General features: G+C 37.8%; 1 protein-coding gene across 1 annotated transcript in view; it reads right to left on the bottom strand.

Annotated features, from left to right (window-relative positions):
* IARS2 (isoleucyl-tRNA synthetase 2, mitochondrial) overlaps positions 1 to 14,417 on the bottom strand; it is a 68,549-nt gene extending 54,132 nt beyond the window's left edge. Inside the window, exons 1-2 of the mRNA XM_067729719.1 lie at positions 14,069 to 14,417; positions 12,562 to 12,684 (exon numbers count right to left, since the gene is read on the bottom strand). Coding sequence (XP_067585820.1) covers positions 12,562 to 12,684; positions 14,069 to 14,335 — 390 coding nt within the window. The 5' untranslated portion in view covers positions 14,336 to 14,417. The remainder of the gene's footprint in view (positions 1 to 12,561; positions 12,685 to 14,068) is intronic.
* Positions 14,418 to 14,456: the final 39 nt, after the last annotated feature.

Raw genomic sequence — 14,456 nt, forward strand, 5'->3', positions numbered from 1 at the left:
ACCAAAACCAAAGATGTCACAAAAAAAGAAAACTACAGGCCAATATCACTGATGAACGTAGATGCAAAATTCCTCAACAAAATACTAGCAAACAGAATCCAACAACACATTAAAAGGATCATACACCATGATCAAGTGGAGTTTCTCCCAGGAATGCAAGGATTCTTCAGTATACACAAATCAATCAATGTGATAAGCCATATTAACAAATTGAAGGGGAAAAACCATATGATCATCTCAACAGATGCAGAAAAAGCTTTCGACAAACTTCAACAACCATTTATTATAAAAAACCTCCGGAAAGTAGGCATAGAGGGAACTTACCTCAACATAATAAAGGCCATATATGACAAACCCACAGCCAACATCATCCTCAGTGGTGAAAAAACGAAACCATTTCCTCTAAGATCAGGAACAAGAAAAGGTTGCCCACTCTCACCACTAGTACTCAACATAGTTTTGGAAGTTTTAGCAGAAGCAGTTAGAGAAAAAAAAGAAATAAATGGAATTCAAATCGGAAAAGAAGTAAAGCTGTCACTGTTTCCAGATGACATGATACTATACACAGAGAATCCTGAAGATGCTACAAGAAAACTACTAGAGCTAATCAATGAATTTGGTAAAGTAGCAGGATACAAAATTAATGCACAGAAATCTCTTGCATTCCTATACACTAATGATAAAAAACCTGAAAGAGAAATTAAGGAACCACTCCCATTTACCACTGCAACAAAAAGAATCAAATACCTAGGAATAAACCTACCTAAGGAGACAAAAGCCCTGTATGCAGAAAACTATAAGACACTGATGAAAGAAATTAAAGATGATATAAACAGATGGGAGAGATATACCATGTTCTTGAATTGGAAGAATGAAGACTGTGAAAATGACTGAACTACTCAAAGCAATCTACACATTCAATGCAATCCCTATCAAACTACCAATGGCATTTTTCACAGAACTAGAACAAAAAATTTCATAATTTGTATGGAAACACAAGACTCCAAACAGCCATAGCAATGTTAAGAAAGGAAAACAGAGCTGGAGGAATCAGGCTCCCTGAATTCAGACTGTACTGCAAAGCTACAGTAATCAAGACAGTATGGTACTGGCACAAAAATAGAAATATAAGGGCTTCCCTGGTGGCGCAGTGGTTGAGAGTCCGCCTGCCGATGCAGGGGACATGGGTTCGTGCCCCGGTCTGGGAAGCTCCCACATGCCACGGAGCGGCTGGGCCCATGAGCCATGGCCGCTGAGGCTGCGCATCCGGAAGGGGCCACAACAGTGAGAGGCCCATGTAAAAAAAAAAAAAAAAAAATCCATTCAGCCACTCTGTTTTTCCCAAAAAAAAAAAAAAAAAAAAAGAAATATAGATCAATGGAACAGGAGAGAAAGCCCAGAGATAAACCCACGCACATATGGTCACCCTACCTTTGATACAGGAGGCAAGAGTATACAATAGAGAAAAGACAGCCTCTTCAATAAGTGGTGCTGGGAGAAGTAGACAGCTACAAGTAAAAGAATGAAATTAGAACACTCTCTGACACCATACAGAAAAAAAACTCAAAATGTATTAGAGACCTAAATGTAAGGCCAGACACTATAAAACTCTTAGAGGAAAACATAGGCATAACACTCTGTGACATAAATCACAGCAAGATCCTTTTTGACCCACCTCCTAGAGAAATGGAAATAAGAACAAAAATAAACAAATGGGACCTAATGAAACTTAAAAGCTTTTGCACAGCAAAAGAAACCATAGAAAAGATGAAAAGACAACCCTCAGAATGGGAGAAAATATTTGCAAAAGAAGCAACTGACAGAGGATTAATCTCTAAAATATGCAAGCAGCTCATGCAGCTCAATATCAGCATCAAAAAAACAAATAACCCAATCCAGAAATGGGCAGAAGACCTAACCAGACATTTCTCCAAAGAAGATATACAGATTGCCAACACACACATGAAATGATGCTCAACATCACTATTAGAGAAATGCAAATCAAAACTACCATGAGGTATCACCTCACAGCAGTCAGAATAGCCATCATCAAAAAATCCACAAACAATAAATGCTGGAGAGGGTGTGGAGAAAAGGGAACCCTCTTGCATTGTTGGTGGGGATGTAAATTGATACAGCCACTATGGAGAACAGTATGGAGGTTCCTTAGAAAACTAAAAATAGAACTGTCATATGACCCAGCAATCCCACTACTGGGCATATACCCTGAGCAAACCATAATTCAAAAAGAGTCATGTACCACAATGTTCGTTGCAGCTCTATTTACAATAGCCAGGATATGGCCGCAACCTAAGTGTCCATCGACAGATGAATGGATAAAGAAGACGTGGCGCATATATACAATGGAATATTACTCAGCCATAAAAAGAAACGAAATTGAGTTATTTGTAGTGAGGTGGATGGACCTAGAGTCTGTCATACAGAGTCAAGTAAGTCAGAAAGAGAAAAATAAATACCAAATGCTAACACATATATATGGAATCTAAAGAAAAAAAAAATGGTTCTAAGAACCTAGGGGCAGGACAGGAATAAAAATGCAGATGTAGAGAATGGACCTGAGGACATGGGGAGGGGGAAGGGTAAGCTGGGACAAAGTGAGAGAGTGGCATGGACTTATATATACTACCAAATGTAAAACAGATAGCTAGTGGGAAGCAGCCGCATAGCACAGGGAGATCAGCTCGGTGCTTTGTGACCACCTAGAGGGGTGTGATAGGGTGGGTAGGAGGGAGATGCAAGAGGGAAGGAGATATGGGGAGATATATATATATAGCTGTTTCACTTTGTTATAAAGCAGAAACTACCACACCATCATAAAGCAATTATACTCCAATAAAGATGTTAAAAAATTTTTTTAAATATATACAAAAAAATAACAGTTGACAATTTCTGAAATTTACTGAAAAACACTAACCTACTCAACCAGAAAGCCAAATGAAGTCCAAGAAGAATAAACACAGACGAATCCAAGCAAAGATACATTAAAAATGCTGGAAGTGAGAAATGAGAAAACCTTGAAAGCAGCAAGAGAAAAAAAGACTATCTACAAGAGAACCCCAATAACACTAACAGCTGAGTTGTCAGCAGAAACAACGTAGGGCAGAGAGCAGTGGGATCACGTATTGAAAGTGCTCAAAGAAAACATTCTCAACCAAGAATCCTACATCCAGCAGAGCTAAATTGAAAAAATGGAAGCAAGATAAAGCCACTCTTTTATTTAAAAAAAAAAAAAAAAAGAAAGAAAAAAAGAGAAAGAGAGAGAGGGAATGAATTTGTTGCTGCAGACCCATCTCATAGGAAAGGACATGAGAGGATGTTTTTCAGGCTAAAAGCAAGTGCCCACAGATGGTAATTCAAATCCACAGGAAAAAAACATTCCATAAGATGTTACAGAAAAACCCTGAACGAAGTTTTTGGCCAACTGAATACTCTCTTCTCCTAACTGGTGTAAAAGGCAAATGTTCAAAAATATGTATGTAATGTGTTGTCCAGTGTAAAACATACAGAAATATAATATATTTGCTGATAACAGCACAAAGGAGGTATATATGAGAAAGGCTGCGTTGGGCTAAGAAAATGACTACAGATGGGAATGTAATTTGGTGCTGCCACTATGGAAAATAGCATGGAGTTTCCTCAAAAAATTAAAATAGAACTATGATATGATCCATCAATTCCATTTCTGGGTATTTATCTGAAGGAAATGAAAACACTTGGAAATATATGTGCACCCCCATGTTCACTGCCCCATTATTTACAACAGTCAAGGCAGGGAAACAACCTAAGTACCCACTGATGGATGAATGAATATGGAAAATGTGGTCTATATATACAATGGAATATTATTCAGCCATAAAAAAGAAGAAAATCCTGCTATTTGCAACAACATAGATGGAACTTGAGAGTGTTATGCTAAATAAAGTAAGTCAGACAAAGAAAAGCAGATACCCTATGATCTAACTTATATGTGGAATATAAAAAAAAATCAAACTCCTAGAAAGATTCTAAGTTTGATGAAATCAAATTTATCTGTTTTTCCTCTTATATATCATGGATTTTTTAAAAAATCAAACAGAGAACAGATTGATGGTTGCCATAGGTGGGGGCTGGGGGGGTTGGAGATATGGGTGACTGGTCAGAAGGTACAAACTCCAAATTATAATACTTACCAGCTCTGGGGATGTAAGGTACAGCATGCTGACTATAGTAACAACACTGTATTATATATTTTAAAGTTGCTAAGAGGGTAGATCTTAAAAGTTTTCACCATAAGAAAATAAAAATTTAGAACTATGTGACACAATGGATATTAACTAAACTTACTGTGGTAATCATTTCACTATATGTATATATATATATGTAATATTATATTATATATAATATATATATAATAAATATATATAATAAATATATATATAAATAAAACTGGGGGTAATTTTTAAAAATTAGTTCTCACAAAAAATTTGCATACTGCTTGCTGTTTACTACCTACCCACACAATTGACCTGGTACCTGCTAATACTCCCAAAATTCAAAGTCAAAAAAATTATTCTAAATTTTAATGTAAAGGCAAAGAAACCAAAATAGCTAAAGCAATTTTGAAAAAAAAAAAGGGAAAAATCAGACTACCAAATTTCAAAATTTACTCTACAGCCATAGTAGACAAAACTGTGGTATTTGTGGAAAGAGAGACATACAGAACAAAAAAACCAAACAGAATATCCAGAAATAGGCCCACACAAGTTTGCCCAACTGATTTTTGACATTGGTACAAAAACAATTCATTAGGGAAAAGATAATAATGGTGCTGGAGCAAGTAAACAACCATATGGGAAAAAATAAACCTCAATCTAAGCCTCACACCTTATATAAACCCAAGACAGATCATGGGATTTAAATGTAAAGTGTAAAACTTTTAGAAAAAAAAAAATCTTCAGGACCTCAGGTTAGGCAAAGAGTTCTTAGACATGACACTAAAGGCATGATTCATGAAAGGAAAAACTGATAAATTAGACTTCATCAAAATTTAAAACTTTCAATTTGCAACATACCCTGTTAAGAGGATGAAAACACAAGCTACAGGCTGGGAGAAATAGTTGCAAACCACGTATCCTGGCAAAGATTTAGTACCTAGAATATATTAAAAGCTCTCAAAATAAAATAGTAAAAAATTAAACAATCTAATTAGAAAATGGCCAAAAGACATAAAGAGACATTTCACCAAAGAGGCTCAACAGATGGCAAATAAATAGATGGAGAAGTGTTTAACATCACTAGCCATTAAGGAAATGCAAATTTAAAACCAAAATGGGATACACAGCCATCAGAATGGCTAGAATAAAAAACAGTGACAACACCAAATGCTGCTGACATGCAGAGAAACAAGATCATTCGTACGTTACTGGTAGGAATGTAAAATGCTAAAAGCCACCACTTAAACCAGTTTGGTATTTTCTTAAAAAACTAAACATGCAACTACCATATGACCCAGCAAGTGCAGTCCTGGGCATTTATCCCACAGAAATGAAAACTTACATTCAGACAAAAACCTATACGTGAATGTTTATAGTAGCTTTATTCCTAATAATATAAAAAACTGGCAACAAGCCGGGTGTTAACAGGTGAATGGTGAAACAACCTGTGGTACATCACACCAAGGGATACCACTCAGCAATAAAACAGACTATTATTGATATGCTCAGTAACCTGGATGAGTCTCAGGGAAATTATGCTGAGTGAAAAAAGTCAATCCCCAAAACTGTATGATTACATTTACACAGCATTCTTGAAATGACAAAAATATAGAAGTAGAGAACAGATTAGTAGTTAGAACAGCTAAAGGAGGTGGTGGGAAAAGAGGGAAATGAATATAGCTATAAAAGGGCATCATGAGGGATTCTTGATGGAAATGTTTGGTATCTTGATTGTATCGATGTCAGCATCCTGGTTGTGATATGGTAGTTTTGCAGGATGTTACCATTGGGGGAAACTGGGTAAAATGTACAAGGAGTCCTCTCTATTTTTTCTTACAAATGCACTTGAATCTACAATTACTTCAAATATAAACTTTAATTAAGACAAAATTTGAATGATATTGCTTTCGAATAGCATGTACTTAAAAAACAATAAAAAAAAAAAACCAAGCACTTCAGTTTTGTCCATGAAAAGAAATAAATGCCCTTTTTACCATCTGATGTAATATGTCTAATAATTTGAAAGTGAGCTATCAAGCAGCATAATTTGGCCTCTGTGGAAGCAAACAAACTTAATACTGAGGAATGTGCAATATGTGTAACACATCTCAAATGTTTCAGAAGTTTTCAATACAATTAACTGTTCTAATACATTGTACAATACATATTATAATTCTGCTTTAATAGCAATACTGACTTGTTTAGTGACCAGATTTCTGGTTTTGAAAATACAGACAGATGTCAAAGGTCGTGCCCTCTCCAAATTTTCCATTAAAGTATACATAAAAATAAAGGACTGAAAAAAATAGTGAATAAATTTTGGTACATTCTCTCAGTGGAATGCTACTAACCAATTAAAGACAACTAAAAAGGAATCAATTATTGACATCTATAACAGCACCTACGAGTATCAAAAAATACTACATGAGTTAAAGAAGCCAGACACAAAAGAATATATGTTATGATTCAACCCACCTGAAATTTTACAATGGGAAAAAAAATTAAAGCAATAGAAACCAAAACAGTGATGAGGGCAGGGACTCCTCATTCTATGAGGCCAACATTACCCTGATACCAAAACCACACAAGGACACTACTAAAAAAAGAAAATTACAGGCCAATATTACTTATGAACACAGAAGCAAAAATCCTCAACAAAATGTTAGCAAAGTGAATTCAATAATTCATTAAAAGGATCATACACCATGATCAAGTAGGATTTATTCCAGGGATGAAAGGATGATTCAGTTTCTGCAAATCAATCAATGTGATACATCACATTAACAGAACAAAGAATAAAAATCATATGATTTCACAAGGTGCAGAAAAAGTGTTTGCCAAAATCCATTTATGATAAAACTCTCAACAAACTGGGTATAGAGAGAACATAACCTGAAATAATAAAGGCCATATTTGACAAACCCACAGCTAACATCATACTCAGTGGTGAAAAGCTAAAAGCTTTTCTTCTGAGATCAGGAACAAGACAAGGGTGTCCACTCTTACCACTTTTATTTCAACATAGTAGTAGAAGTCCTAGCCACAGCAATCAGACAAGAAAAAGAAATAAAAGGAATCTAAATCGGAAAGGAAGAAGTAAAACTGTCACTGTTTGCAGATGACATAATACTATATATGGAAAAACCTAAAGATGTCACAAAAAACTATTAGAATTCATCAAGTTCAGTACAGTTGCAGGATACAAAAATAATATACAGAAATCTTTTGCATTTCTTTACACAAACAACAAACTATCAGAAATAGAAATTAAGAAAACAATCTCATTTACAACTGCATTAAAAAGAATAAAATACCTAGGAATAAATCTAAGGTAAAAGATCTGTGCTCCAAAAGCTATGGCACTGATGAAAGAAACTGAAGATGACACAAACAAATGCAAACAAATGGAAAGATATATTCTGCTCATTGATTGGAAGAATATTGTTAAAATGACCATACTACCCAAGACAATCTACAGATTCAATGCAATCCCTATCAAGATACCAACAACATTTTTCACAGAACTAGAACAAATAATTCTAAAATTTATATAGAAACACAAAAGACCCTGAACAGCCAAAACAATCTTGATAAGGAAGAACAAAGCTGGAGGTATCATGCACTCTGATTTCAAACTACACTACAAAGCCACAGTCATCAAAACAGTATGATACTGGAACAAAAAACAGACACATTAATCAATGTAACAGAATAGAGAGCCCAGAAATAAACCCCACATTTATATGGCCAATGAATCTATGACAAAGGAGGCAAAAATGTACAATGGGAAAAAGACAGTCTCTTCAATAAATGATGTTGGGAAAACTGCATAGCTACATGGAAAAGAATGACACTAGACCACTTTCATATACCATATACAGAGATAAACTCAAAATGGATTAAAGACTTGAATTTAAGACTCCTAGACAAAAACAAAGGCAGTAAGCTCTCGGACATGGGTCTTAGCAATGTTTTTTTGGACCTTTCTCCTCAGGCAAGGGCAACAAAAGCAAAAATAAATAGGACTACATCAAACTAAAAAGCTTTTTGCACAGTGAAGGGAACAATCTAGAAAACTAAAAGGCAATCTAGGGAATGGGAGAAGATTTTCAAATGAGATGTCCAATAAGGAGTTAATATACAAAATCTATAAAGAACTCACACAACTCAACAGCAAAAAAAGAAAGAAAAGAAAACACACACACACACACACACACACACACACACACACAAAACTCAACTAAAGAATAGGCAGAGGACCTGAACAGACGTTTTTCCAAAGAAGATATACAGATGGCCAACAGGCACATGAAAAGATATACTCAATATCACTAATCATCAGGGAAATGCAAGTCAAAAGCACACTCAGATATCACCTCATACCTGTAAGAATGTCTATTACCAAAGAGACAACAAATAATAAGGACACAGAGAAAAGGGAACCCTTGTCTACTATTGGTAGGAATGTAAATTGATACAACAATTATGGAAGACAGTATGAAAATTCCTCAAAAATTAAAATCAGAACTATCAATACCATACTATTTAGCAATTCCACTTCCGGGTATTTATCTGAAGAAGACAAAGACACTAATTTGAAAAGATACACACATTTCCATGTTCACAGCAGCATTATTTACAACAGCAACCTAAGATATGGAAGCAACCTAAGTGTCTATCAATAGATGCATAGATAAAGGGTATGTGGCATATATATAAAATGGAATATTACTCAGCCATAAAAAAACAATAAAATCTTGCCACTTGGGACAACATGAATGGACCTAGAAATAAGTGAAATAAGTTAGACAGAGAAAGACAAATATCATATGATTTCACTTATATGTGGAATCAAACAAAACAAAACAAACAAATATAAAAAAAAAACAGACTCATACAGAGAACAAACTGGTGGTTGCCAGAGGGAAAGGGGGTAGGGTGATGTTCAAAAAGGTGAAAGGAAAGGTGAAAGGGATTCAGAAGTCCAATTTACACTTATAAAATAAATAAGTCACAGGGATGTTATGTACAGTATAGGGAATACAGTAATATTGTAATAAATTGTATCATGACAGCAACCAGACCTACTATGGTGATCATTTTGTACTGTATAAAAATATTGAATCACTATGTTGTACACCTAAAACTAATTAATATTGTAAATCAATTATACTTCAATAAATGTATGTATATATATACACATATATACATGTCTTCTATATCTTGCACTGGGAGATTAACAGATGTATACAGCTGTCATAACTCATCAAACTGAATAATTTAAGATTGGTGCATGTTACCACAGGTTATTCTGGAAAAAAATTTTTGAGAACAATGAAATTATACATTCGTCTAGTACTATGCAAAGGTGCCAGTCTATTTCAAGAGAAAGAGCTTTACATCATAATGTAAGTCAACTCACTGCTTCCTTCATCAAGAAAGTCTTGCTACAAAAATAGTCACTAAACTGTGTGCTTAGTAACCAAGTTGATTTACATTCTGGTTGAAGCTCTCTATTTCAACACAGGCAGGGCTGTAACATACAATTGGATATCAACAGCCGCTCAGCTGGGCTAGCAGCCTGTGGGAGAAGGATGAAAGAAGAAATGGGGCTTAGAACAAGCTTAAACTTGAAAATCCCTTCCATTCCTCTCAAATTCAAAGGAATTTTGTATTCCATTTCATATCATGTGTTACAGTCTGAATGTCTGTGTGTCCCCAAAACCCCTCCTTTCATATGTTAGAGCCATAACCCTCAATGTGTTGGGAAATGAAATTTTGGGGGTAATTAGGGTTAGATGATGTCATAAGAGTGGGGCTCTAATGATGGAAACAGTGCCCTTATAAGAAAAGCGTTCTTCCCCTCTCCCCTTCTTCCCTCCACCACCCCCTACCCCCATGTGAGGACACAGTGAGAAGGTAGCTTTCTGTAAGCAAGGAAGAGAGCCAAGATCAGCTGGCACCTTAATCTTGGACTTCCCAGCCTCCAGAACTGTAAGAAATAAATGTATGTTTGTTAAGCCACTCAGTCTAAGGTATTTTGTTATAGCAGCCCAAGCAGATTAATATGTATCTTAACATAAAATGGTTTTGAATAACTGGTTAAATATCTTTTTTCTCCCAAACTACAAATAAAATTGATATTATGGGAAGATATACCACACTTACCCTAGTTTTAAAAATACCACCCAAGACTGGGGTATCATAATACCTTAAATGGATCAATCACATACCTGCCTATTTTATTTTATCTTATTTTATTTTTTAATTTAATTTTTCTTTAATTTTCTTTATTTTATTCTATGCTATTCTATTTATTTATTTCTGGCCTTGTGATGCAGCTTGCAGGATCTTAGATCCCCTACCAGGGGCTGAACTCAGGACCCCGGCAGTGAGAGCCCCGAGTCCTAACCACTGGACCACCAGGGAATTCCCATGCCTCTTATTTTAAATAGAAAAACAAGGTTTAATTTATAAAAGTGCTCAAACATATCCATTGTAAATATTGGATCATACCCATAATGCAAGAACAGAAGGAAAAAATTACACGCCATTTTGTCTACAAATGGGGGCATTTTGGGCTTCCCTGGTGGCGCAGTGGTTGAGAATCCGCCTGCCGATGCAGGGGACACGGGTTCGTGCCCCGGTCCGGGAAGATCCCACATGCCGCGGATTGGCTGGGCCTGTGAGCCATGGCCGCTGAGCCTGTGCGTCTGGAGCCTGTGCTCCACAACGGGAGAGGCCACAACAGTGGGAGGCCCGTGTACTGCAAAAAAAAAAAAAAAAAAAAGGAGTATTTCAAGGAGTCTTACAAGGCTTATCCAAGTACCTGAGTAAGTTGAATAAAAGGGAAAAAAAATTCTGACTGGATGCTAGAAATTAAGATTTAGATACTCTTCTAGACTCAAAAGGAACACTGATGTCAAGCAACAAAATCACTGCTTTGCAAAAGGCATGCATGTGTAATTACTGCTCTACTTGGCAAAAAAGTCTCTTGGGGTTCTGTAGGGGGTGGGAGGGAATGCCAAATGAATTTAAAAAGTCAAGGAGAGTACTAATATAAAATGATTTAACCTAATGTAGGTGAGAAATAAGAATCAGTAAAGAAAGGTCAGCTGATAAATAGCCTGTAATAAAAACAACTGTTTCCTGGAAAGCAGACCACTTAACTACTATTACCTCAGCATAACCATGAAGCAAGCTATAACCATTCTTACTCTTCATGGTAGAAAGCAGAGAAAGCCTACGTGACATTCAGGGAAGTCAAGTGAGTTCTCTTAGAGGAGAACCTAAATTTCTCACTCAATTCATTTACTATTTAAAATGCACCTAGCAGCCACCCCTCAAAAACAAAACAAAATGCAACCCTGAACTGTATAGGGTGATGACCTATCACTTTACATATCCAGTATGGACCTCTCGCCTCCAACTGCCTATTTAATATCTCCACCTGCACGTCTCATCTTGTCTCAAGGGAAACATGCCCAGGTCTGAACTCCTGACTTCTTCCCCCAAACTGATCTTCCCAGTCTTCTCCATCTCAGGTAAGAGCTCTTCTGACTTTCTAAGTGCTCGAGATGCTTCTTGGAGGCATCCTTGACTCTTCTCATTTTCCCACCCCACACATCTAATCCATCAGCAAATCCTGTCAGCTCTACCTCCAAACTATACCCAGAACCAGACTATTTCTCACACCACTTTCATGGCTTCAACCCTGGTCAAAATGGCCATCATCTCTCTCCTGAATTATGCACTAGTCCCCTTCTTAGTCTCCCTATTTCCAAACTCCCTCTACCTCTACAGTCTATTGCTCACACAGCAGCCAAGAATGACCTAATCACCTCTCAAAGGCCCCACCTCCAAATACGACCACATTAGGGATTAGGTTTCAACGTATTATTCGCAGGGGGCGGGAGCCAGGACGACACACAAACAAATATTCAGTCTATAGCAGTTGCTATATTATCTAACATATTAAATATTTTACTTATTTATCTTATTATGCCTTCCTGTTTAGAGCACAAGCTCCATAAAGCCAGGACTTATCCTTATTTTGTTCACTGCTATTCCCAGAGTCTAAACAATACCTGGCACATAATAGGCGCTCAATAATGATTTACTGAATAAAATGATACTTACTAACATAAAATAAGTTCAAAGCAAATACAAGTGATGTTATTTTTCACACAGTACTGAAACTGTTTATTGCTACTTTCTATTAAGACATTTTAGTTTAAGTATGCCAATGCAAATTTACATAACTGTCATAAAACTAGAATATACTCTTTTGCAAAGTGTATTTAAATAAAGGTGTTCCCTCAAGTCTTGTAACCTAAATTATAATTACCTTATTTAAAGCATGTCCAACATGAGGGTCACCATTTGCATAAGGAGGTCCATCGTGAAGACAAAACTCTGTCTTCACTTTTCTTTCTCTTTGCCATGAATAAAGTTCCAAAAATCCACATTTCTGTTTAAAAAGAACAATAATGTCTGAACATCATGTAAATACATACTCCTGAATCTTACCATAAATAACAACCAACACTTGCTTATTTCCTATCCCATTCTAATGTATTCAACTCTAAAACACAAATGGTGAGGTTTCTAAAATGCACATCTGAGTATTCATCTTTTAATACTTTTGAATAGCTTCTCCGTAGACTTCAGTTTAAAGTCTAAGTGCTTTATAAACGTATACAGGACCCTACAAAGGTTTAGTACCACTAAGTTCTTGGGCAGTCTCTCAGCACTCCCCACCCTCCACTCCATGGTGAAGGACCTGAAGATTCCCCATCTCTCTCTCTCTCTCTCTCTCTCTCTCTCTCTCTCTCTCTCTCTCTCTCACACACACACACACACACACACACACACACACAGACGTACTCACATCTTATTCCTGCTATCCTTTGGCCTCAACACTTGCTACTCTCTTAATTTGGAATAACACTGATTGTAATCCGACTCTCCTTCCCCCACTTGCTGTGTAACCTTTACCAAGTCATTTTGCCTTTGTAGGCCTATTCCCTCATCTGAAAAAAATGTTAATAATATCCAACTCACCGAGCTGGTGTGAAGATTATACGAGAAAATATCTGCAACTGTCACAGTTCCAGAAATACAGAAGGTACTGGATAAAACGCTTTAAAAAATTAGATGGCCAAAACAGGTTTGTGAGTCTAGAACTCTGAGAGCTGTCATAAGAATATTTAATCTAAGCATATTTACTTAGACAATACATCCAAAATATCAGGGATTTTAAAGACTCTATAATTACACAAACTAACAAGTGAATCTCTGCCCTTAGAAAATTCAGTCTAATACAGGACACAGAGGCACAGTTTAGGAAGCGGACTCTGAGGAAGTAACCACAGCTACCTGACCTTTCAAACAAGCCGTAATTCCAACTAGGGACCTACTGATACCACAAGAGTGAGCTTCAACTTCTCATAATCGAATTTTTATTTATATGTGTACATGTTAATTTACTTTTTAAAAGCCACTGGAAAAGCGTTCAAATTCGACTGGTTCTGTCTAAACTAAAACTGGGACTTCTATTCCATCCGTGCTGAGCATCGCTGGTTCCCCCTTAGCATTCCGCTCTGGAACCGGCCACCTCTATGGTACTTGTCTAGAGGTTTGTGCACTTCTGTTTTCACCCAATACAACCTGTGGGAAGCGCATGATTTCCACTGACCTGGTCGCAATACCCCCGGCCCAAAAGGGCCTGGAGCCTGCGGCCGGGTCCCGCCCCACCCGGGGTGCGAGTGGCCCGGGCGTGGCTCCGGGAAGGGCCCGTGTCCCCCCTCCCGAGGACCCCTCCCGGCCCGCGCCGCGCACAGGCCGGCCCGTACCTGTTGGACCTCCAGCTCCGTGTCGGGCTGCTGGCGGCCCAGCAGCTTCATGGGGAAGCTGGTCTGCGGCAGCAACACCGTGTCCCGATAGCTGCCATTACTCGAATTCTGCAGCTGGTTACTGGCCCCGGTGACTGACCGCACCAAAAGCCTCCTCGTCGCCCCTCGCCAGCCAGGCCGACGAGGAAGGCGGGGCGGCACCCACAAATTCCGGGCCACGGCCAGGGCCGCTGCTCCCGGCCCGCGAGGGCGCAGCCCGCACCGCATGGCGAGCCAAGCCAACCCCAGGCTCCGGAGAGGCGCCGGGGCCTAGCTTCCCGCCCGGCTCTGGGGAAGAGGAAGGCCAGAGCACCTGCGCGAGCCTCAGCAGGACTGCGCAAGCGCGGGG

This window comes from Pseudorca crassidens, chromosome 2 (assembly GCF_039906515.1).
Source record: "Pseudorca crassidens isolate mPseCra1 chromosome 2, mPseCra1.hap1, whole genome shotgun sequence".
In the NCBI taxonomy this organism is placed as follows: Eukaryota; Metazoa; Chordata; class Mammalia; order Artiodactyla; family Delphinidae; genus Pseudorca; species Pseudorca crassidens.